The 26411-nt window shown below is 38.5% G+C and overlaps 1 protein-coding gene across 1 annotated transcript in view; it reads right to left on the reverse strand.

Annotated features, from left to right (window-relative positions):
• Znf292 (zinc finger protein 292) overlaps positions 1-25376 on the reverse strand; it is a 36283-nt gene extending 10907 nt beyond the window's left edge. The window contains exons 1-6 of the mRNA XM_055599367.1: positions 25228-25376; positions 24964-25042; positions 24725-24860; positions 11080-11282; positions 4335-4471; positions 1250-1391 (exon numbers count right to left, since the gene is read on the reverse strand). Coding sequence (XP_055455342.1) covers positions 1250-1391; positions 4335-4471; positions 11080-11282; positions 24725-24842 — 600 coding nt within the window. The 5' untranslated portion in view covers positions 24843-24860; positions 24964-25042; positions 25228-25376. The remainder of the gene's footprint in view (positions 1-1249; positions 1392-4334; positions 4472-11079; positions 11283-24724; positions 24861-24963; positions 25043-25227) is intronic.
• Positions 25377-26411: the final 1035 nt, after the last annotated feature.

The following is a 26411-nucleotide window of genomic DNA, read 5'->3' on the forward strand; positions in this document are numbered from 1 at the left end:
TCTCTCATCCCCCCCCTCCCTCCTTCTCCTTCTCCGTAACAGGATCCCATGTATTACAAGCTAGCATGGAACTATGCAGCCATGGGTAAGTGTGAACTGGGACCAGATGTGTGTACCAGCACTTCTGGTCTATGTGGTGCTGGGAATGAAACCCACAGCTCACTGCATCCTAGGGCAAGCACTCCACCACCTGACCTATAGCCTGGCCCTAGTTCAAGCTGTTTGATGCAGGTATTAGGTTACGGTTATGTTGAATCCTAGGTGGGGAGGGGTATTCTTCTAATACTCTTGTAACTTCAGCTTCTATAAAGATATTGTTTTATTAAGTACTTGTGGCCTAGTCGAGTGGACTTGAGGGTTTTTCTGACCTACTATCAGTAATAGAAGAATTATTATATTCCTTCTTACCCTTTCTAAGCTTTAACTTAAATTAATTTTATATTATAAATTATATATCTTTATAATTTATTCACTTACATCCCATTCCCTTGTTTCCTCTGGGTCCCACCCTCCTCCCCAGTCCTCACTTCCTGAACTTTCAAAGAGCCAAAGTACCAGAGCAGTATAACACATATGAGAAACACTACGGAACAAAAATGGCAAATTTTACACAGATGTAGGAGAAACACTTTTTTTTTTTTTTTTTTTTGGGAGGGGGTTGTTTTGTTTTATTCTGTTTTTCTGAGAAAGGGTTCCTCTGTGTAGCCTTGGCTGTCTTGGACTTACTTTGTAGACCAGGTTGGCCTCAAACTCACAGAGATCTGCCTGCCTCCACCTTCCCAAGGCCTTTGTTTTTAAACAAACTTTTAGGTTTATCTGAATCAAATATTTCAGATGATTAATATTTTTTTTTTTAAAAGCCAAGGCCCAAAGCACTAAGGTAAAAGAAAAAAAAAGTGAAGAAAGGGTCAAAATAATAAAAGTTAAGATCTTATTAAAGACGATTTACACATCCAGGCACGGTGGCACACACTGTAATCCCAGCACTAAGGGAGGCAGAGGCAGAGGCAGAGGCAGAGGCAGAGGCAGAGGCAGAGGCAGAGGCAGAGGCAGAGGCAGAGGCAGAGGCAGAGGCAGGCGGATCTTTCTAAGTTCAAGGCTAGCCTGGTCTACAAAGCGAGTCCAGGATAGCCAAAGATATATATATATATATACACACACACACACACACACACACACACAAAACAACAACAACAAAAAAAGATGATTTACACAATTTAAATGAGGGAAAGGTAACAATTATTCTTACCTCTGAATTAATAACTTTAATCAGGAAGAAAATGTGATATACAGTCTTCGTTAACAAAGAAAGTTGACGACACCTTTCAAGGTATACTTGTATTGATGGTTCTACCCTTTGCTGCAGTTTACTCCAAAACAAAGTGAGTTCCCTTAAAAAAAAAAAAAAAGAAAAAGAAAAGAAAAGAAAAAAAAGAAAGAAGAAAAAGTTTGAAGGCTAAAAAGAAAGAGTAATGTAATAATCACGTCCAGTCATTATATATGGAATTAAAACTGACTTCAGATTCTAATTCTATGGGTAGAATTATGCCTAAATACAAGATAAATCTGCACTGAGTTTCTAAAGAATAAATAAAATCAAAAGCTGTTTCTTTATTGATCAGTATCTTTCAATCTCAGAGAAGCACTCTTTTAAATAAGACAACATCTAACACTTAAATTATATAATGAAAACCACTGAGTCCATTTAACTTTAACTATATAACATATAAATAAAGTGTATGTGTGCATATGTGTACCAAGGCGTACGGACTCAGAACATACTTATCCAGTATTAGAGGTGTCCCTCGGTGACAAAACCTTCACCCAGCATGCCTTCAATTACACCATGCCCCCAAGGAACAGCTCCATAAAGCAAGTATCTTTTAAATTAAAATCTATCCATTAGGTTTTTATTAATTGAACAAAAGAACCAATGATGACACAGACCCCAAAAGGAAAACATGCATTTGTGACATGAAGGTTAAATAAAAAGAAAATTACACTTTAAGCTTATCTGATGTAATAACAATGTTTTCATAGAAATAACTAAAATGATAAGAAGTTCCTGCTATGTTCAATTTCTCTTCCACCCTTCATTTAATTTCCCCGGCTTCAACATTTTCAGCCATTGTTCTCCTCAACGACAGCTTTAGCTAATGTTTCCTTTGGGTTTCTGCTCCTTAGACCCTCTGTCCTTTTCACTGCTCACCTTCTGGATTTTAACCTCTGTGGAGAACCTCAAGATCTGTCTATAAACTTTTGAGCACACTCACCTTCCTAGTTCTTTAGGAGCCTCCTCATCTGCTCTGACTCCTCTAACACTGAACTTCAGTAGTCATGAACCCTCTGGCAGCACTTTGTTAAACAACAGGCCGCACACGGTTTGACTGGTTCCGTAAGTGAGGTGCACCACTGCGGCCTTCTTGATTACAGCCTTTTCAAAGCACACACTTCTCAGAATGGATTCTATCTCTAGGCAATGGTGTGACTGTGTGAGGGTGTGCCATTCTTCCCCTCCCCCTTTCTAGTCACTGCATCTCTATCACCCCATGGCCTGAGCACATACTATCCTCGAGACACCCAATGGCCTGAGTGTATACTATACTTGAGACAGTTTATTTTCCATCTCTTTCTTCTCAGGCTGTACACATACAGAAGCCCTTAGAGCTTGGTCGTTGCATTTCTCATAGGTATTCTAACTTTCATTTAAGCTCTTCAATTCCACTTTCTTCCTCCCCTGTGTCTTCTCTATTCATAACAATGATTCCCTAGATATCAATGACTCTCACATTACCTTATGCCCACAAAATCCACATGCTTGATAAATATACTGTAGTTAGCCAATCTTTTAGAGCAGTCCCCTCAGTATTAAATTTTAATTTATTTACAGTAAGAATCAACTGCTCTGAAAAGGTTGGTAACTATGAACTTATACAGCTATTTACCTTCCTTGCCTATTCTATATTCATTCACATGCCCTGTACTACCCAGCAAATATTCTGAATGCTGTATGTCAAATTTCCTTTAAAGACTGGTAATGCCACTGAGCAATAGCAATGGTTAGTCCCTGATAACACTCATCTAGGGCTGTATCGAGTTTTTAAGTCAATGGAAGTCAACATAAGCTGCAGCCTCCCAAGGGGATACAGGTTTTGGGAATGTGCTAGATCAGGAAGTGTACACTATAGGAGAACCGAAGTAATCAGCCAAGAGGAATGGTCTCTAAAGGTTTGGAAGAGACTGTATTTCTACATGTAAGTGCTAAGTAATTAAAAATACATAATATGCAGGTAAAGAATATCCACTTGAATCACATGTTGGTAAAAACAAACAAAACACAAAAAACAAAAACAAAACAACAACAAAAAAAACAAACAAACCACAAAACCAAACAGCTAAAAGTAAATGAGCTATTTGATAATCAAACTGAAGATTGGAATGCCTAAAAAATACACTTTTTGTGTTGGTAAAAATAAATGATTTTTTTATCAATTCCTAATTATATGAATTATTTTTTGCCCCAACAATACCTTTCTTAATTAAGAATTTCATACAAGCCACCCCAATCAAACTCACTTCACATCCCTCCTATGGCTCCCCTCCTACTCTTGTGCCCTCCCCCCCAAATAAAAAGAAGAAAAAGTTTAATTTGGGTTGCCCATATACTCACTGATGTATGGCTAAACCTGTGGCCAGCCCCTTAACAAAAACAGTGTCCTTGCCGTCCATCCATTGGTGTGTGTTCTTTCTTTCTTACTTTTGGAGGAGGCAGCTGTCACAGAAGCTTCAGTGGCCCTCGCTCTCCCTCCTTCTGAGTCTGCAGTCATCCACACCACTACAAACGAAGCTCTCTTACCCATAGCAGCTGGCAGCAGCATGGATGGTAAGCTTGCACACGGCCTCCAGTGGTAGCACAGACCACAGACATCAACATGGTTTTCTGAGGTTCCTGCTGTCCAGGAGTCATTCTGATGTCTGTGGCCTCTGCTGACACCAGAGGCTGATGATATGGTCAGTGTTACTGCCAGAGACCACGTTTGTAATCCTTGCTCTGGATCACATGGCCAAGTTGATGTCTGTGACTCCTACTGACACTGGAGGCAATCTTGGTTAAAGAATTCGTAAAATCTACTTTGTATTCTTTCAATTTTTGTTTCTTTTTTTAGACAGGTATTGTTGTGTGCCCTTGGCTGGCCTGCAACTTTTCATGTAGATTAGGCTAGACTGAAAATCAGAGATCAGCTTGCCCCTGCCACCAGAGTAATGGAATTAAAAGCATATGGCACCCCCCCCCCCCGACCTCTGTTTTCTTTAAGAAGAGAAAAGCGACTCACCAAGCACAGTACATATCTCCTTGCTGGAGCTGCCGGGATAGAAAGGCGGTACACAAAACAAGGGCACTCTTCTCATCACCCTCAGACTCTAAATTACAGATCATTTCTAATGCATCTTTGCAATCAACTTCTGAAATCTATAGAAAAAGGAAACAGAAACAGGCCATGAAGTGGCTTTAGGATATATACATAACAATATATTTAATTTTTCCCTTTTGATACACACAAATTTTCATTAGTAAAATGTATTAACTGAGATAAAGAATTGGGTATAGTTTTAAAAAAATAACCTTCCTTTATAACTAACAAGTGTTAATATAGTATTCTGAAAGAATATTAACAAACTATTAACTACTTTCAGAAATGTATGAATGCTCAGTAAATGACAGGTGTTACTCATAAGCATCTTTTATCCAATAAACTGGTTCCATTACCCAGAAAAGAAAACCATAGCACTTTTACTATTCTTTGACTCACCAGAAAAGAAAACTATAGCACTTTTACTATTCTTTGACTCCCTGATTTAAATCACGACTAAACCAGACGGCACACAGAAAATATTGGATATAGATTAACAAACTGTCCATCCATCTTTAGGGAAGAAACAATCCACAATATTGTATAAAGTTATAACACTTTACATGTAAACTCACTCATCTCTACTTTACTTTTCATATGAACTTACTCCATTTCAAAGCTTTTCTAGAAGTTCATATAATCTGCAGACAACCTGCATCATTTAACCTATTGAATTTAAAATACACTGCCTTACTGTTTATAGCTATAAAACAAAATTAACCAATGATTTCTACAATTAGCTGTAACAAACATTAAACAACCACAAATCATCTTTGTTTTATGAGACAGAAAGATTTAATTCCTTGTGATATAAACGAGATGGTAAAAAGAACTGAAGACTATCTAATGATCATTAGCATCCATATACCAGAACTGTGTTTCTCCTAGATGACAATCTCTCTCACACCTCACAGATACAAGGTAAGCAACACGGTATGTGTTCATGGTTGAACAAGTGTTTAAATGAAGGACAATAATGTATGATTTTAAAGTTGATCAGTAACACTAAAGATAAAGGCTGTGTAACAATTCATTTGAGAGGCTTTCCTGTTTGAGTTTGGACTGGGGAACATTTATAAGAAGTTGGGCATAGTGATGCTTGCAGATAAATCCCAGCACTCAGGAGGCAGAAGGGCAGGAAGACCAGAAGTTGTAGGCCAGGCTAGGTTACAAAACAAACTAGAACAAACACACTCACAAAACCTCCCTGCCCCTCCCAAATACACAAAAACATCAATTTCCATTCTTGTGATTAACAATGACTTACCCTTTAAATGCCTTGAGGATTTGATGCGTATCTATGAGTGCCTACATGTGTGCCTGCTGTCAGAGACCAGAAGAGGGATCTCATTCCTTGGGACTGGAGCAGTTGTAAACCACTATAGGTACTAGGAACCAAACCTGAATTCTTTGCTCTCAACCGCTGAGCCATCTCTTTAGTCCACCAACAATGGTTTTTAAAGTAAGTATGAAATCAGTAGCTGGGTTTGTGGTCACACACATGCAATGAGGGAGGAGGCTGCCTGAGGACTGCGTGCCTCGCCTCGGGACCTCCGCTTGGTGCTCCAGCAGCGAGACTGCCTGCACTACTCCTGTCACACAGGCTGTGTCACACTCCCTATCTGCAGGCGACCCCACACAATCCAACAACAACAAGACGAAAAGGCTACAGTAGTCAAACAGACTACTAAACACCGCAGGCATATTACAGCATTCTAATTTTACCAGTAGGCAGAAAGTATAATATTTTATAAATAAAATTATGTAATTTGCTTACAACAATAAAGAACTAGACTCAGAAATCAAAACAAACCATATCAGAATGACAAAGACCTAAACTGTTACCATTTTATTACATTATCTTTTATAAGAGGTTTGTTAATTTTAAAAATTGCTCTAATACATTCATCATGACAAATGTCAGTCAGATGAACTGAAAGGTTTTTTTTTAACCTTTTCATAACATGCTATTAACAGTGGCTGTTTCTTAGCAGAGTCTGCTGGGAAGACACCCCACGGGCTGAGCGTCACTCACCAACATTGTGCTTCCCCTTTCAGGTTTTTAAAGTACTTGCATATATACACTGAGATAGGGGTTTGAAATCCAAGTCTGAACATAGACTTTCTTTTCACATCTTACACACACACTGCCTGAAGATCATCGTTATCCGTGTGGTATCTTAGTGTACTGTGTCTTGTGTAACCCCGTACATGATGGCAGATGTGGGTTTTTTTCCCTGGTGATGGGTCTGTGTTCAAAAAGTTAAGAGATCTGAGGAAAATTCAGACCTCAGGTTGGCTGACTAGGGATGCTCAGAGGCTTAAGCTACTCACAATTATAATTAATTGGCACAGTCAAGACTTCAGTACAGGCATAGATTCACAGTTTATCCTCATGTCAGAACTCTACATATCTAAAGCATACTGCGGTCCTAGAGTGTTAAACACTTTCTACTTGTAAAAAAAACAAAACAAAACAAAAAAAACCCCAAAAAACCATTATCTCTTGAAAGTCTAACTTATTTGAATCTCCTATTTTCTTCTAAAACCTGTGGTGAAAACTCATGTAGCACCAAATATATAATTACCTCCACTAAATTAACTCCTAGTATTTCAAGTGCATGCTTTAATGTATGTATTTATGTATGTAATGTGTATTCCTTTGCATATATGTGTATGTACATATGTGCATGTGTATATAAATGAACAGAATATACCAACTGAAACATCTGGTTTCCTCCAAGTCTGTAAAAGCTTCCGTTCAGATGCTGTTGTTGTCAGGCACGTGGAAGTATACGTTCTGCACTAACGGTGTAAGCGAGCAAAGCTGTGGTAGTGCTTTTCACTTTTACACAGGTTCCCAGGCTTTGTGGCATACACCTGTGCTCAAAGTTACTTTTTTGTAGTTGTTGGCTAATATTAAACTTTAAAATATTTCATTTACCTGATATGCCAAGAGGTGGCCTCTTAAAAATATAATAAAGAATAGAGCAGGGATAACAAATCTATACTTAAAGGAATGAATGGACTCTAATTGTGGAAATGAAACATAACCATTTGAACAATAATTGTTTTAAAACTCCAACGCAGCATAATTCAGAAATTATCAATATATTATCCATTGAGGGACTATGCTCTGTTTTTCAAAATAAGCAAAATTTCAAAAGAAAGTAAGACCAAACAGAATGATCTATTTGTTAAAGATATATATATTAGATAAATCCTTTTATAAAGCAGAAATATAATTTCAGAACGTAAATGATTTTGTAATTTATGTTATTTGTGCTGTTTAGTCAAAGTATAAAACATTTAAGTAATACTTCATTTTACCAATTATATTTTAAAATATATTAGTAGTAATTATATGTAAATAGTTTTATACAGAAAAGAACTTTAAAGGTAAAAGAATATGAAAACCATACAACTAGCAAATATTTCTAAATCAACAATCTCCAGTGTCAGGAAAGAAAGAATTTTCTCATGTTTTTAGAGGACACATTTGTTGCCATGGCTTTTGGAGTTTGGTTTTGTTTTTCTGAATAATCTGTCCTTACCATATTTAAAATGTATAGATTCTTCATTTTAATTCTTCGTTTACATTTTTTTAAGGCAGGGTATAGCTCAGGCTATACATGCAATGCTCCTGGTTCAACCCCCAGTGTTGGATTATAGGTCTGTGCCACCATACCCATGTCTAAAATATGTAGATTCTTAAATTCAATCCCACTTCTGTAAATTGACTGTATCAGTATACTTGCAAAGATGCAAGAATGTTTACTTACAAGACAACAATCTAAATATCCACTCCTCAGGTTGAATATACCACAAATCCATATTATAAAATTATGCAGTTATTAAATGTAAATAGAACAGACTGGAAAGATGTCAGTAAAAGAGAGAAAGTGTTGCCAGAGAAGGAATGTGTTAGCATATGAAGATATTCGTGCGCAGGAAATGCAAGAAGAGTGTTTTAGTTCTGTCTTTGTGGTCTGTGTGTGCTGCTGGCATGGGAACGACAGGCATGATGTGGGAGTGTTGTCTGTCTTCATTTCTACTCTGGGACAAGCTCTCCTGTTTGCTACTGTGTACAGCCTAACTGGGCAAGCTTCAGGCTCATCACTGTCTCCACTCCCCATCTCAGCACAGAAGCACTGGGACTACACAAGTGCTGGCTTCATGTTTTGTTTGGCTTTCCATGGGTTCTGGGGCCTGAAATCAGGTTCTCACACTTGCATGGCAAGCATTTCATCCACATACTTCATTCCAGAGAATGTGGAAGTGGCATCATGATGATTAAAGAGAAAACAAAAGGGCATTAAAAAATTCTTACATGTTCATTCTCAATATAAAATCACCTGAAAAGCTGGATGCAAACTAATGCTGCCCACTGTTATCCTACCTATGCCAGGGTTCCAACAACAGCTCACTCATCATATCAAGTGTTGTCAGACGAACATCCCTTTCTTACAGTCCCGTAAGTCCGACATCCACCAGGGGACAGGTGCTATTACTATTGCTTTCTTGCCCATTGAGTCACACAGACAAGAACTTCCTCCGAGCTATCAATCCAGGCCATGTCTGAATCTATCCCCACATTCTCTAGGGAACATGTGTATAAAACTCAAATTTTATACTAGAGAGAGGAGAGGGGAGGACAGGAGAGGGGAAGAGAGGGAGGAGGGGAAAAAAGGGGAGAGGAAGAGAGATGAGGGGAGGAGAGGGGAAGGGAGAGAACAAAAACTGTGTGTGAGAAGAGGGAAACAGAGTATATTTGTGAACAGGATCCCTAAAGGGGAAAGTTCCAAGGTGTGAGTGACATGACTATTTTTCCCTTGGGGCAGAAATAATAGGACTGGTTGACAAGTCAATTTTAAAATATTTTCCTCATATGGGACAATGCTCAATTTCAAATATGTTTCTAATATAAATATTACAGAAGTAATCTATTTCTATGAAAAGGGTTGTGTAACAAGAATATATCCGCATACATAGTCCCTGAAACTTGATCACTATGACTGACATTTTCCCTTGGATGGAGGACACAGAAATCTTAGTGAACCATGCTTATGAACAAGACGAAAACAAGCAGCTAATTCTGCCTGCTTAACACAAGACAAGGAGAACAATGCCATCTGCAACATCAGAGGCACCTAGGACCCGAGAGAGAATTTTTCTGGTATGTCTCAGGAGGCTGGGCTGCTGCTACTTACTCTAGATAATTATACCAAGAAAGAATAAAATTGAGTATTCTAAGATCTGGCTGTTTCAAGATGCGGAAACCCAGGTTTTGAGACCACAAACGCAGTCTTCCAACTTCAAAGAGAATCTAACCAGCGCACCCCTAGGCCGCTCCTCACTAGCAAGCTTCTCTAGTGCAGGGGCTACACCTCGCTTCTCTCCACTCCAGGCACAATCTGTAACACACAGGGCACTTGCTGCTACACACCTCAAAGGCTATTATAAACTTCTTTACATTTGTCTATTAAATTGTCATTTTCAACTGTCATACAGACATCCCCGAGGCATTCCTGGTTCTGAACTCTAATTACAGGCTCCTCTGTCTACTATTCAGTCTCCCCTTTAACATATCAAGTCCATCCCACAAAGTTCCTTTACTCTTGAGAATTTTCTACTGCTACACAATGAAACATGACCATGACTACACCCTCATCTCCCTCCTCCAATTTCCTCACCTCTAAAAAAACCAACCAACCAGAGTCCAGTGTGTGTGAGTGTGTGAGAGAGTGTGTGTGTGTGTGTGAGAGAGAGAGAGAGAGAGAGAGAGAGAGAGAGAGAGAGAAGGAGTGAGAGAGAAACAGGCCACTCACTGGAGTATGTAGATTCCAACGCCACCTCCACCCAAATCCCCCTTTCAGTAAGAACACACTACTCCTCGCTAAGGGATGAAACTGGGATATAACCCTCCCCATTTACAGCACAGCTTTTGCTGGCTCAATCTCCACAATTCCCTTATTTTCTAATACTGCTCTAGAGTCAAGACATACAGCAGAGATTGAAGACAGAGCTCATAGAGTACTATACTCTTGAATACTTATAGCTCAACAGACTATTAACTTTAAAATCTTTAAACACAACTGCTATATCAGCATTTAATTGTAAAAGTGCACAAAAATACAGAATTTCCTTCTGGGTAATGATTATACTTCCAGAATGTTGTGCAAATTCTACATATTATACCAAATATAATCTTATAAAGAAGCTAATCATTAGGTTAAACATGTAAATAACATTTTGAGTGGTATGTTTAATGTTACGAGTTTATTTACATATAGTCTACATATATAGAGATAATTTATGACCTCTACCTAGGATTACTGTTGCTAAATTAGCTAAAATATTCTTAGGTATCCTGATGTCAAATAAAATAAATACTGCCAAAAAAGTTGGCAAGACATTGTTAAGACACCATCACATTTCCTTTAATTTTGTCAAAACTGTCCACATCATTTAAATTAGAAGGTCTGATCTGTCACACATGATTCTGAAAGTAACTTGGATTCAAGTTGCCCTTACCCAGGAGCATACCATACTATAAGAAGACAAAAGTGCTCCATTATTTACAAGCAAGGAAGTCCAAAACATTCTAATCTAAATTAAAAATAATTTACCCACATTAAAAAAAACTACTAACAAAAAATATACTCACCTCTTCGATTAGCTTTTCGTTTGGTGATGATGTGCAAAGACAGACAAGGTAAGTTTGCTTAAAACTCCCTTTTGTACCAATCTCTGGATGGTCAGAACACAGCTTTGCTAGAGCAGTTGCTTGACTTAACTGATTTGTTTTGATTAGATGTTTAATTCTCATATCCAACAAGATGGGACCCTCAAAAGCTAAAAATTCATTCACTTAAAAAAACAAGACATAATATATTATTAACATTTGGTAATCCATCTGCAATACACACACTTAGCAGGAACTTTAAAGCACACAAACCTCTAACTCTTCCCTTTAGCACGTTCCTGTACGGTCAGTACAGACATCACATCACATGATACTTGACTTTGTAAGTAAGAGGCGGTCACCCTGCCCACCCCACCCTCCCCACTGTTCAATTCATGCTGGCCTGAACTCCCTACGTAGCCCAGGCTAGCTTAAAATGTGAATTGCCTGTCTCAGTTTCCCAAATGTGAGGGTGGCAGGCCTGTGATGCCCACAGGCCTGCCACGTTGAAAGCTCGGGCAAACGTGTTCATTCTTAAGGCACTACCTAGAATGGACTGAACGAGCTTCCCCCTTTTGGTCTCACCATGTGCCTGTGGCAGTCTGGGAACTTACTATTCAACCAGGCTGGCCTTGAACTCATGAAGATCCTCCTGCCCCTGCCTCCAATTAAAGATGTGTACCACTACACCTAGCTTGAATAAACTTCTTAATTATAAAAATATTTCTGCATCAAATTCTTTTAAAATTACAATGAATTAGACTTCCCAACGCAGTTATTCTTCACTGCCCTCCCTACCTTGTTTTCTCAATCTAGCCCTGCCTGTCCTGGAACTCAATCTGTAGAACAGGCTGGCCACGAACTTAGGAGGTTCACCTGCCTCTGCCCCTGGATTAAAAACATTCACCACCACCGCATGGAACAATGGTGTTATCCTTAACCCAGAGCACCACACAATTATCTGAGTAATAATAAACAGTATTTGGACAGTCTAGAAAAAGAACTTCAACAAATACTTAGTTCAGTATTGATAATTACTCCTTTATAAAGGGGAAGCCTGTCTTTTTAAAACATGTTTTAAAATAAATAAAAAATTTGCACAAAGAATTAGTATGAAGGAGAAAAGTCTGCCAAAAGACAAAGCTCTTAAACATGTTTGGGGTTTTATTTTAATATATGTATATGGCTGAGACACTCAGGCGCAGTGCACGTCTATTCTTTTAAGCTGTGCTCTTTTGGTTCTCTACAATATAAAGTCATTTTGCATCTGTGAAGGAGAATTCATGTTTTACCAAGTATGACTTTAAACACTTCCCTTAGTTTCCTGTACCTTCATAAAAACCATGTTTAAACACATATCTTGAAGGCTAGCTTGCCGCCTTCAGAAAACTTCTAGTAACTAATAACTGAAATGTTCTGGAACTGGAACACTGCATTCTCAAATTATGGATTCATGGAAGACATGTCTAGTAAGTAGCTTATAAGATGGTCCTTCCTTTTCAGCATCCTGTGTTCTAGAACCTTTACTTTTCATCTTTCTCTGTTCTACGAGGAAAAGTCACATCTACAAAGAACCCTGGTTATGGCTCTTCAGTACTAAATCACAAATATTTAAGCAGTAACACAGAATGCCAAATTTCAACCTTTACTTCAGTCTAGACTTCTGTACCTACTAATCCCTTAATCTTTACACTGAACTAAAAAGAAATCATAAAGACTGACACAGATAAATGAATGTGCAAGTATGCTTCTGCCTGATATAATGTAATACATTTCTTTTTTTAGTTCTACATGGTCCTGTCAGGATATTTATATCTCAATGTGTTTTCCGCTGAGTTCCCTATGAGAGCAAGCTCTAGAAGTTTAAAATAACTATTCAAATAGTTATCTTAATATTTAATAACTATTCTATTGATAAATAACTAATATTAAGAGATAATCAACAGTATTGGAATGTGCGCAGTAAAGAAAATTTCAAAGTGGCAAATACCTAACAAAACTGATGGCATTGCCTAAAAGGCCAATTTCAAATAATCCCTAATTTTTTTTTTTTAACAGAGTATGTAAATGATAATGACAAGCTGTGTAGAATACCATGTTAGATTGGTGTGTTCAACAATAAACATTAGGGCTCAGCAGTAAGAGCAACAGTCTGTGCCCATTCCCAACACCCACGCAGTAGTTCCCGGCCTTCTTAAGTCCCACCCCAGGAAACCTGATGTGCTCTTCCAATCTTCTCAAGTGAAAGATGCAGGAAAGCTACACATGTGGAGCACACACATGCATGCAGGCAGCACACACACATACACAGCAACAAAAATCTACAACAAGCTTTAAAGAAATGCTAGCCTTAAAATTTCAAAATCATGGGCGCTTTTGTTTTAATGATAGGGAATCACTGACACACTTAGAGAAAAATGGATTTTTAAGAAGCATAGAATACTAGAGCAGTCTGACATTATATGATCAGTTCTATCACTTGGCAGAATGCAGACACCGAGGCTCAAAGAGAGTGAGCAACTTCTGTAAGTCATAAGAGTATCTCAGGATAGAACCGAGACTAGAATATGTTTTCTTGACTTCTAGCTTTATTTTCTGTAGGACCAGGAAAAACAAAAGAAAAAAGCCTCCTTTCTGATCTGATCATTGCACGTTCTTCCAATTTGAAAAACAATGCTTTACACCAGTGAAGAGTTGTGAAGTAGCACAAGCCTTTAAAAGGAAACTGCATATCCCAAAGGGAATGCTTCTGGTAAAGGTTGCACTGAACCAAAATGATCTGCTAAAGTCAGCTCAGCTTCACCCAGCTCCTAATACATCCTATTCCTCTTCAACCCTTCCTTCACCTTGTGGCTGTGCATCACTCACTGTCTCCAGCCTCCGACATGGCTCTCCTTACAGGTCTGTGACATTACAAGAGTCAATGAGCTCTAGCATTCACTGACTTAGAGAAATGTTATGGTCTTTATCCCTGTACACCTAGATAAAGCACTACTTTCTTTTATGCTTTTCCTACTCATACGCCATAAAAATTAAAATATTTAAAATGTGTTCACGCTTAGTCTGTCTACGTTCTTTGCATCTTCCCATGCCGAGGAAAGGGCTACACTGGCGCTAAGCCTATCAATACAGCTAAGCAGGAGAGCTGCACCCTAAGTGTATGACAGTCAACCAGTTTTTATTAAAAATAAGCTCCCTGGGCTGCAGAGATGGCTCAGAGGTTAAGAGCACTATCTGCTCTTCCAAACGTCCTGAGTTCAATCCCAGCAACCACATGGTGGCTTTCAACCATCTATAATGAGATCTGGTGCCCTCTTCTGGCATGCAGGCAGAAAACTGTATAAATAATAAATAAATCTTTAAAAAAAAGAAAGAAAAAAAGAAAGAAAAGAAAAAAATAGGCTTTCTTCCGTAAAATGACACTTTCATACATTAAAAAAAAAAAAGCGCAGATGCGGTGGTGCACTCCTTTAAACCACACACTTGGGAAGCAGAGGAAGGTGGATGAATACTTGAGTTAAAGCCAGACAGGACTACAAGCAAGACACTGTCTCAAAAGAAAAAAGGAGGAAGGGATAAAGAAGAGGAGTGAAAGAAGAAGAGAAAGAAGAAATAAAAACATTTTTTGTAAGTGATAAGTAAACCACTGCTTAAATACTGTCCTATGTAAAACGGTTTGTCCCACTGACCTTGCATTCCTCCCAAAAAGAGTAGGGCCGACTTATTCACTGGGGGCATGCTCTCATGTCCAGGGTCAGGCAGCCTCTGGCGCACGTGTAAGGCGCTGCTAGTGCACACAGAGCAGTCTCTAGCTAAATGTGGTGGCAGCACCTGGGAGCCTAGCACTTAAAAGGCTGGGCAGGAAGCGTGTGGAAGGTCAACTAGGGCTACACAGCAAAGTCTAGGCCCATCTAGGGTACATGGTGAGACCTTGTCTCACGGAAGCAAGGAGAAATTCCCCAAAATGGAAAAACCTTCTATACAACACAGTATGTAATGTATCTATACCTGTATCTACTTAGCTGTGCTCAACTCAGAAACTTAAGAGTCAGCCTCAAAATGCTCTTCTCTGAATAAACTACCAATATATACCAATCCATTTAGTCCATTTGCTATTTACTTTCTTCTATTCCCATTCCTACCACTGACCTCAGTCCCAGCCCAAATCATGAAGGGCCTTGTCTTCAATATCATTCTTACTACTTCAATCCATTCTCACCTAGAAACCTAGAAAACTGAAGTTTTTGTTGTTTTCAGCTTTCTGTTTTATTCTGACAACTCCATACATGCACATAACATATTCTGATCATATTCACTACTTCTCATTCAATCCCCCCATACTCTGATTAGAATCTTTTCCAACAAGTTGTCCTTCTACTTTCATGTCTCTAAAAAAACAAAAAACAAAACAACAACAACAACAACAAAAAAAAAACCCAGCAATAACAAAAGGGAAACAAAAACATCTACTGAGTTTAATTTGGACTGCATAAATGTGTGTGAGTGTAGTCATTTACTGGAATTACGGTCATCTTTTCAGGGCTATCTCATTTAAAAAATACATAATAAAGACGGCGAAAGGGAGGCTGGCAAGATGGCTCAGAAGGTCAAGACATTTGTTATACAAGTTTGGCAAGATCTGAGTTTGATACCCTGAGCTTCCATAAAGGTGAAAAAAACCTAACTTCACAAAGTTGTCCTCTGACTTCCAGGTCACTCACACACTCTCTCTCTCTCTCTCACACAGACACACACACACACACACACACACACACACACACACACTAGGAAGGAGGTACTCTCCATGCTTTATTGATGAGTTACTTAAAATGAACAGCACCTAAACAGCAGAGGAAACATATTTCTTTTTTAATGTATGGACACTGGTAGATCTCCCCCCAGGCCCAACAAAACCTCACTGTGATACTGACATAAAAACAGGTGCACAGATCATGTAATAGAATAGAATGCAGGAGAAACTCTACCACCTACAATCAAATGACCATTAAAAAGTATTCTTCAGATAACTCAATGGACAAAGAAAAGTCTCTTCATCAAATAGTGCTAGAAAAACTGGATATCCACATGCAAAAGGATGACGCTGGACCCCTAATCTCGTACCATTTATGAAAATTAACTTTAAAAGAATTAAAGATATGAACACAAGACTCAAACTATATAACTCAGATAACAAATCATAGGAAAAATGAGCACCAAAGAACACAGTCAATAAAGAAAAAAGTCAACTAACAGGAGAAAACATTTGCCACTTATGTGATAAGGATTAATATCCAAATTAAAAACACATAATTCAAATAAATTCATATTTTAAATGGCTATGCAGTATGCAGCTCATTCACAAATAATATACAAACATATAGAACATCAAAAGTTATCAGAGAGATGGAAGCCAAAATGACAATATGCCATTTCATATTCTTAGAATAGGCTAACTAAAGAAATAAAAGTGTTGGTGCTAGAGTCATTTTGAAAAGGGGACACTCAACTGAGAATGCCTCCCCCAGCTGATCTGTGGTGCATTTTCTTGCCTGATGACTGCTGTGGGACAGCAGCTCTCAGGGGAAGAACCCGCCTGGCTTGTGGTGCAGGTGCTGTAAGAGAGCAGACCAAGCAGCCAGGAGGAGGAAGACAGTGAGAGAACCTCCTCCATGGCCTCCACATCAGCTCCTGCCTCCAGGTTCCTGGCCTGACTTCCCAGGATGATGGAATACAAGCTGTAAGGTAAAATAAAGGTTTTCCTTCTCAAGCTGATTTTGTTCATGGTATTTTATCACACCAAAAGAAACCTCATTAAGGCACAGTATTACCCACGGGCTAAGGAATGGAAGGAGTATGTGGGTAAGCTTGAAGCTTTAAAACTTTCTTTTGAGGAAGGAAGAGAATCCCTGGTCCTAAGATTCAATAAAAGGCTGACAAGAAGATAATTAAATTATTTCAGCAGAGATGCAGAAGGGGGAAACGCTAAAGAATTGTGTGACAAAGGATGTGTAACAAGTGTCAGGTGCTGACATGTAAAATTAAAACCCCAAACTAACCTGAAACTCATCAAAATATTAGAGCCCTGAGGCTGAAGGAGGGCTTGTACGAAAGGGCCGATGGCTTATAACTAAGTACTGCACATGAGAAAAGAATTCATCTCTCATGTATTGCGGTAAAACATAAAGAACAAACAATAACAAAACAAAAATCAGAATCTGAAACTGTAATGTTCAAAATGAAACCAATGGTACATTTGCAAAGCAGCAGAGGAGAATGTTTTTCTAAATATAAGTCTGAGAATAGTTTGTGACTGTTCAGAAGCATAAATGACTACAGAGAACCAAAACAATTCATTCAACACAAACAGGTTGGACTTTTCAAATAAATTATCTCCAAACAGGTCAAAAACCCATATGTAAGATGTGAAACTACAAAAAAAAAAAAAAAAAAAAAAAAAAAAAAAAAAAAAAAAAAAAAAAAGATAAAAGAAAAAAAAAAAAAAGCCTTTAATCACAGTGCCCAGGGAGGCAGAAGCAGGCAGATCACGGTGAGTTTAAGGCCAGCCTGGTCTACAAAGCAAGTCCAGGACACCCACAACTACACAGAGTAACCCTGTCTCAGAAAACCAAAAAGATGTGAATCTAGAACATCTAGAGAAAAACACAAAAGAAAAATCTATATGATGCTCAATCTGGTGATGAAGATTTTAGATGAAAACAACAAAATCATGATTCATAAAAGGAAATATTGAGAAGCTGGACCTATTAAAGATGAGACCTGCTCTATCAGTGGCTCTTAGGAGGAAGGCCAAGACAGTATAAAAGAACACACCCACAAAACACATAGTTTGATCATGTATTTGTATCATACAACTGTTAAAATCCCCAAAGAACACAATACAGTTCAAAAACTAGGCAATGAACTGTACAGATTCTTTATCAAAGCTGTACAGATGACATATTACATATCATCAATCACTGCAGAAATCGAAGTTAAAATAATGTGACATCTCCACAATGTCTATCAGACAGCTAAAATAACAAAATTAAACTAAACAACTGCTGGATGTTTAGTTGGATGTCTTGAGTCACAACAATTATCACCCAATGCTGACAAAAATACAAAATTCTATATAAGTATTTTATTATACAGTTTGGCAGTCTCTTAGAAAGCTAAACATAATCTAAAGCTAAACATAATCACATATTACTATGATACACAAATCAATTATAAAAAGGAATTAACTATTAAATCACACAAAGACATGGAGAAATGTTAAATGTATATTGTTATGTCAAAGAAACCAATTGGAAAAGGCTGTACTTATGTGGCACAAGAAAGACAAAATTACTGATAGTAAGCAGATCAATAGTTGTTAGGTTATGGGGAGAGAGATGAATGGGTGATGGATAGATACTGTTTAGGACAGTGAAACTATTATGGATGGATATATAAAAGTTTTTGTCAAAACTATAGAAATTTACTTCAAAAAGAATGAGTGTTAAAGTATTTGGATTCCAAAATTTTAGAGACAGAAGAACCCAGGAAAGTCTGCAATGTGTGACAAATAAATCTAGTGGTAGAGCTGGGCTAACCTGGGGAGGAAGTCTAGCTCGATTACAGGTGTCTAAAGATACCACTTTCTAGCCAAGAGAATAGTGATGTATTAGTACTGGACACATCGCTATAGCTCAACACATAATGTATAGATAATGAACTATGTGAATATTAGGGGTGTGTGTGTGTGTGTGTGTGTTTGTGTGTGTGTGTTTGTGTGTTTGTGTATGTGTGTGTGTGTAGAAACTCATGGATCAGTTTCTACTACTACTCTACAATAAAAGGAACCAAGGAAATGGGCAAGACAATCCTGGAACACCTTGTAATAGGCAAACACCAGGATATAGCTCATACAAAAAACAAAACCCATGATGATAGGGTTATGTCAATGTAACCAGGAAAAATGAATAAGTTCTAGCTAAAAGCTACAGTAATTTGAGCAATAAAATACAGTAGTATTAGACTCTGATCAGAGGATCTTAAAAACATCCATGAGCAGACACTAATATTAAATAAGTGAGCAATTAAGACAACTGAGAAGTCAAATCTGTGCAGAATCCCGAACGGAGAGAGCATCTGTGGATTTTAACTACTCAAGGAGGTAGAGGATAATTTCCTCCCTCTTAGGTGTGGATATACACGGAAAATTCTTCAAAGAACACAACACGGGGAGAAGAAAAGCTCAGAGCATAGAAAACAAACACACTGTTCAGACAGGCAAGCTGTCAAGATTCACATCAACAATGGGTGAGTTATGCTGACAAGATGTGATGGCAAAGGCATCCCTCTGTGGGCCCTTTCGCCAAAGCCTGAATCCCAATGTAATCACAGAATGTTGAACAAGTTTCAAATGAGGGACTTTGCACAAAATATCTGAACCAGTACCCATCAAAGCTGTCAAGTTCATCAAAAAAAGGTGAGGTCTGAAAAACTCTCATACCTGTGAGGAACTTAAAAAGATGACTAATGTAGTGTGTACTGGGCTGGATCCTGGGGCAGAAAAAGCTGTAAGTAAAGACTATGGCACTCTGAAATGAAGCACTGGACCTCATTAGGAACACAATATCCATATTGGCTTGTTACTTTTGGTTAACGTACTCTACTAACATAAGACATTAATGCTCCATTCTCATTCTGTAAAGGCGTAATTAAAAACAGCAAATGAGGGTAGGTACTGAGGCTCACATGTGTAATCCCAGCACCCAGAAGGCAGAGAGGGACTGTAGCAAGTGGGAGGGCAGCATATCTTAGAGAAATGATACAATACCAAAAAAATATAAAAGAGGTCAAACTTACTTCAATAGTGAGCAATTCTTGCTTAAAAGAACTCTGAATAATGGTTAGAGTCTTTCATCAAATACTGACCAGAGAAAAGCGGAGCTCCACAGGGCCAGCTATCCGAAGAAAACCTTGTGTATGACTAATAGAGCAACAGTAACTAAGCAGTACGGGCAGAACTGAGGGCAGAGAAGCTAAGAGTACAGGAGCATCTCAGCTTCCACCCATCCTAAGGGGAGGACCACACACGTTAGGCAGGCAGTTACCGACCAGTTCTTGGATTTTTTCTGAGAGAGTATCCCAAAAAAGGGCTCAGACTGGTCTTCAATTAAGCATGTACCCCATGCTGTTCTCAAATTTAAGCTTGTTCTGCCTCTAAACTGCTACAATGACAGACAAGTACTAGGCGGTTGGCTTTAAGTGGTCTTTTTAAGGTTATAATTAAGGACCCTGACTGCACAGCTCTATGACGGCAGACCTGCTGTCAATAAAACTGAGAAAGAAAAATACCATGACTAAAAAATAACAGCACCCGGAGATCTTGACAAGTAAGGGAGACAGAATGAATGGAGCAGTGAAGTTAGTTTTAAAGAAGCATTTCTGTGGCACTGAAGAAATGGCTCAACAGCTAAGAGCCTCATTGCTCTTCCCCATGACCCAAGTTTATATCCCAGCACACGCATCAGCCTCACAGAAGTTCTAACTCCACTTCTGGAGATCTAATGGACCTCTTCTGGCCTCCACAGGCACACACACATAAATAAAATTTAAAACATCATTTCTGTACTAAGGAAAGTGTAAGCATGCACAGGGAGACCTGGCACGCCAAGCGCAACAGTGAGCGAGCTGAAGAAAGGCCTATAGTTAGCACACACTCTTGGAGGGCAGGACTTCCATTCCCAGGGCCCACACTGGGTGGCGCACGGCTATCTGCGACCCCTGAACTCCTGGGGCACCCACACATGTGTACATACCCATATGCACAGATACACAAACATATAATTTAAAATAAAATGTAAAAAGAAAACCAATCTTATGTGACTGTAGTGATTTCAATGACTTACCAAAATATAACTGTCATTATATTAAGTACAAATTATTATAATGAATAAATTATATATTATAATGAAAAGAAATCATATTTGGGACACAGACTAAACGTTCACAGAATGGTTCAATAGAACAAAAAGCATATGTTCTACAGATAAGGAATGACAGATGTTCTTGCCACACCAGGAAGATCTTCAGACCATATTAGCAACAAAACTAAATGCGATTATAGTGGCCTTTAAACCCTCAATTATGGGTGCTGGGGAGATGTGAAGTTACTGCTGCTCAGGCATGGAGAACTTGATCCTTAGCACCTACACAGAAATCTGGGCATGGTGGTATGTGCTTGCAATCTCAGTGCTAGAGAAGAGACAAAGACTAATGGAACTCACTGGCCAATCAGTCAGTTAGAAAACCTGTCTCAAAAGATAAAGTAGATGCTCCTGGCCCCTAAGGTATGACACTCATTATTATTCTCTTGCTCCTACAAGTACTGACACACATGTCCATTGATACCTATACAATTTATGTGCTGTGTGAAAACACACACACCAACACACACCAGCATCACAGACTTTGTATGAAGCTCAAACGGTAGCGTGCCTAGCACGCACAAGGCCCTGGTTTGCTCTCTAGCACTACATCATCAGGGTGAGGTGGTACACGCCTATAACCCCAGCACTTAGCAAGTGTGGATGGGGGGACCCGTCATCCTTCACGATGTAATTTTAAGGCTAGCTTAGAAACAGTGCCTTTCTAAAAAACTTCTCAAATGTTAATCCTTACAATCAAGGGTCTTCTAATAGGCTAAGAATGGACTAAATTATAGATAGCATTCTTCACAAGTGTGTGGAATGATTTCATTTTTCAGTGATATTTTAGAGGGGCATTAAGAAAGAAAAATAAGTGAGCATTAAGTAGCTTTCCAATTCAGTCACAACTAAAGAAAGGCACAAAGTAGTATGATTAGAAAGGCTACCTCTTCTTTGAGATTAAAAACCATTCACCTAGGCCAGGGACGGTGGCTCATACCTTTACTACAGAAGCTAAGACAAGTTTGAGCCTAGCACAGTGAGACCTTGTCTCAAGAAGCCAAAGCAAACCATTCACTTGCCTTACACTGACTTACTAGTCACCTCACTTTTGGAGGCTGAGATCCCAAAGTGAAGCCAGCATCTGGGCTTCCTGAGCCTTGTCTAACGGCATGCTTTCAAATCAAAATGCAGTTTGTTGTCACTGCTTAGCTTGAACTTAGCAGATTCGGTAAAATAACAGTGAAATAAACTCAGGATTAAGTGGACTACCACTGTTCAAATACTGTATGAACATTTCAAGGAACTCAATATAATAAATTAAGTATAACCTGTAGAGGCCTAGCTGTTCTCTGTGTGCTTACTTTCCCCATAGCACTTCCTAAAAACTCTGTTGGGCTTAGTGGAAAAAAAAAAAACAAAAACAAAAACAAAAAGCAAAAAAACACAAGATGATTAGACCTAAAACTTGTCCATCTGAGTATCACTAAATTTGAAAATTTAAGTAAATTTTCAGTAAATACACAGATGCCAACATTTAATCCCTCCAACTTTTTTTAATGAATCCATGAGATTGTAGACATTCCTCCTGCTGCACAGTCCAACTTATTCCAGTGGCTGTGTGAGGTTATGGTTAGAAATAAAGCAGTAAAGAGGCTGACAAGCAGAACCATTGGTTAACAGGCGCCATGTCAAAACATCCACAAGCAAGAAAATAGAGCACATTATTTTTTAAAATCACATTAAGCCTCTGAAAAGGTCGATACACCTTTTTCTTCTGACCTAAACAAAATGTGAGTTTAGTAAAACATTACTGAGAAACTGAAAACATGTAGAGAAGCTAACCCTTTGTTTAGGTTGGCTGTAATTTCCTTTTACTAGGCTACTTATTAGGATATAACACTAAAGGAAGCTCAGCACTGAACTTCAGTTCTCATCTCTGCCTCTTATCACTAAGACTGTGATTCAGAAAAGCCTCCACTTACTCATCTGTAAAACAGACAAGGGACAATAAATCCTACTTATATCAGAGGACCATTTTAAAAAGTTAAATTAAGGAACACATAGAAACATACTTGCATGCTGTTATGAACTATATTCAAAACAATTTGATATTACTATTAACATACTACATCTAGTATTTCCAAAACTACAATTAAAACTATAATTTGATATTAAAAATAAAGCATGTTGACATTCACCTATTAGAGAGAACTATGTCAAAAACAAGAGTCTAAGAGTTGCTACTGTAAAATTATTGTTGTTCTTGTTGTCTTAAATAATGAGGTTCAGCCAGAAAGAGTGACTTTTGACTGTAACTCCAGCATTAATTCCAGGCCACTCTCAACTATACAGAGAGGTCCTGTATAAAACACTACCACCACTACAAGGAAAATAAGTAAGATCTAGTTTCCATTTCTTTACGGTCTGAATACTACAGAGACCTAAATGTCCTTGAAGGGAGGGGGAACACGGGAACAATCAGGAAAGCATGGCAAAGATAGCAGAAGAGAAGAAAAGAGGGAACTACTTGTAGGAAGGAATACTTAAGAGATGAACAGGGAAGCCTTCTGGTTAATTTCAAAGTACCCGCAGAGTTCATTATCACTGTCTTAAATCCCCATTTCATGGCCTTTTAAACTTAATGTCAAGGAGCAAAATTACCTAGACTTTAACAAGAGTCAGTAGGAAAAGTAGCAATAATGAAAGACATAGACAGTGATAACTATATGCCCTTTTCTCCTGGACATGCTAATTTCCCATTAGTCCAGTTAGATATCTAGTCATACCTCAGGGTGTAGGGTGAAAACTACACTAATGTTCATAATTAATTTTTGTTGTTGTTATTTTACTTTTTCTGGAAAGAGTCTCACTATATTAGCCCCGACTAGCCTGAAACTATCCACATAGGCAAGGCTGGCCTCACTCTGAGATCGGCACCTCTGCTTGCCACAGCAGCTTTAAGTCATTTAAAGAACTGACGCCCAGGAAACAACTGTGATGCCATTCCTCATGGTGTAAGCAATTTGGCACTCTAAATGTTGTCTAGTATTAGTACTTAGCTATCTACTTCAATGCAATACCTGCCAGTTAGAGCTTACCTGGGATCTTTATTGTCTGAGCTCATAAAACAATAAAATACTATACGACTGAAGAATAATCTGCGAAAATTAATCTTAGAAATAGAAGACCTAAGATTCCAGCCGAACAGGGTGTGCTGTACACTACTTTAATCCCAGTGCTCAGGAGGTAGAGGCAGAAGGATCTCTCTGAGTTTGAGGCTAGCCTGATCTACAATGTGAGTCCAGGACAGCCAAGGTTACACAGAGGAAAAAAGTTCCAGCAGAGAGCGCTTACTGTTTTGAGGAAAATTGTGTACTGCCTTACTTCTGCTTTTCACCTGTTAAATGAGCTCATCATTACAAATGCTATCTGCCAGTGCACTGGGGGGGGGGGGGGGGGGGGAAGCCTATTCTTACGAAAGGCTGAGAAAAAAAAAACAAAAAACGCAATTTTGATTATTCTAAATTCTTAAAAATACATCTTCCTCCAAATAAAGGCGAAAGGCTTTAAGTCCTTCACCTAAAATTTAATTATATGGGCCTCCTTTGATACATCTTGAAATGAGTTATATTCAAAGAAATTAAATGTTTTTCCTAGGCTAATGATTCATTTGTTCTTCTTTCTTTCTCTCCCTCTAGAAAATTTACCTTTATCTTTATCCAGTGGTTCCTGGGAAAGAATAGTGGACAGTACTGCGTTTTTCCATACCCCAGTCTCCTGAGCTAGAGTAGCTAAGAAATGCAGCTCACAACTGCCGCTCTCCATCAGCGTCTCATGAGCTACCTACAAATATTAAATAAACACAGCATTTAGATGCTTTGAAGTTTAGTCAAATAAGCAAAACTGATTATGGCACATCCATATTTAAATAGGTAAGCAATCTCACCTGCACCAAGGTCTGGAATTGTTCCCACTGTTCATCTGATAACTCAACAGGTAGACACAGTAAAAGTTCAACACAGCTTCTAAAAAGAAAAGGATACAAATGATTACTGAAAATAAAACAAAACCAGTAATTCTGTCAGAGTCGTATTTATTAACTATTTTAAACAAAATCTATTTTAAACTAACTAACCGTTAAAGCATGATACATAAAGTTTAAGAAAAAAATAATTATGGTCTTCGATTCATTTTTCAAAGTTCTACTCACAATGCCAAGCGCTCCAGAACCACAGCTACGCTCTCACATTCAGAGGTAAGGTACGGCCGAGCTTTAACATAACTTTGGATGGCTACTGTGTATACCTCCAGCAAAGGTAAGGGGTCTTCGGAAGTTTTCCATTTCTCTGCATATTCAAGGAGTGTCTGTGTTGGAAGGAATAATAAAACATATTCAAATGTAAATAAAAATATACACTGACTAATCAACAGTGTTTTTCTTTCTAACCATTTTGAACAAAACTGTTTCCAACAATTCTTAACAAAAAAAGGAAGTAGTTTTTATTAAATATTAAAGCTGTAGTCCTGTTTCACAGCGAAAGATATACAGTGACTCAGTAACAGCATTCTTCATTACAGCCAGTTTAAAATCAGGCAATACAGAACCAACTCAAACATGCCGTATCAACTCCCAGGCCTACCTCCTGCCCCAAAAACTCCTGCACTGGCTTTCCTTGCTGAGTCCCCTGGAGAACCATGTCCTACAAAGCTATCTCCTAGGCCTAGCTCCTGACACTCAGGTCCTGAGGCAGCCTGGCCTGAAGCAAGCTAGAATACCACATGAGAAACAAAACCAATGAAAGAAATCAACACACCAAAGTCACATTCCAAAACAGACAACACAGAAGGCCAACAGTATGTGTCCCCTCCTCACAAATCCCACTAGTCCTATAAAAATTCTCCAATGAGAACTACCTAGTTGAACCCAGGACACACGACTTAAAAGAGTAACCTCAAACTATGTTACTTTTATCAGAGAATTCAAGATTTTTAAAGAAGACACACACAGTTCAATGAACTTAAAGTGGTTATCAATAAGTTAATTGATAATAAGTTAAGTGACGGCTAAGAAAACACAAACATACAAACTGAATGAAATGAAGAAAACGAAGGGTCTGACAAGTGAATCAGTAAAACGAACAAAGCACTGAGACTAGTGGAGGTGAAAATAAGACAAACCCTGTTCTGGCTTTGCTTTTGTTAACGTGCTGGAGTTAATTGAGAAGAGGGAGCCACGGGTGGAAACTGCCTCCATCGGAGTCCCCGTAGGCAAACCCATGGGCATTTTTTTAATTAATGATTGATAGGCAGGGACCCAGCCCCCCGGGGGTATTGCCATCCTTGGGCAGGTTGTCCTGGTGGTGTAAGAAAGCAGGTTCAAGCAAGCCGTGGGGA

This window comes from Psammomys obesus, unplaced genomic scaffold, assembly GCF_907164565.1.
Source record: "Psammomys obesus unplaced genomic scaffold, mPsaObe1.curated_primary_1811, whole genome shotgun sequence".
Taxonomy (NCBI): domain Eukaryota; kingdom Metazoa; phylum Chordata; class Mammalia; order Rodentia; family Muridae; genus Psammomys; species Psammomys obesus.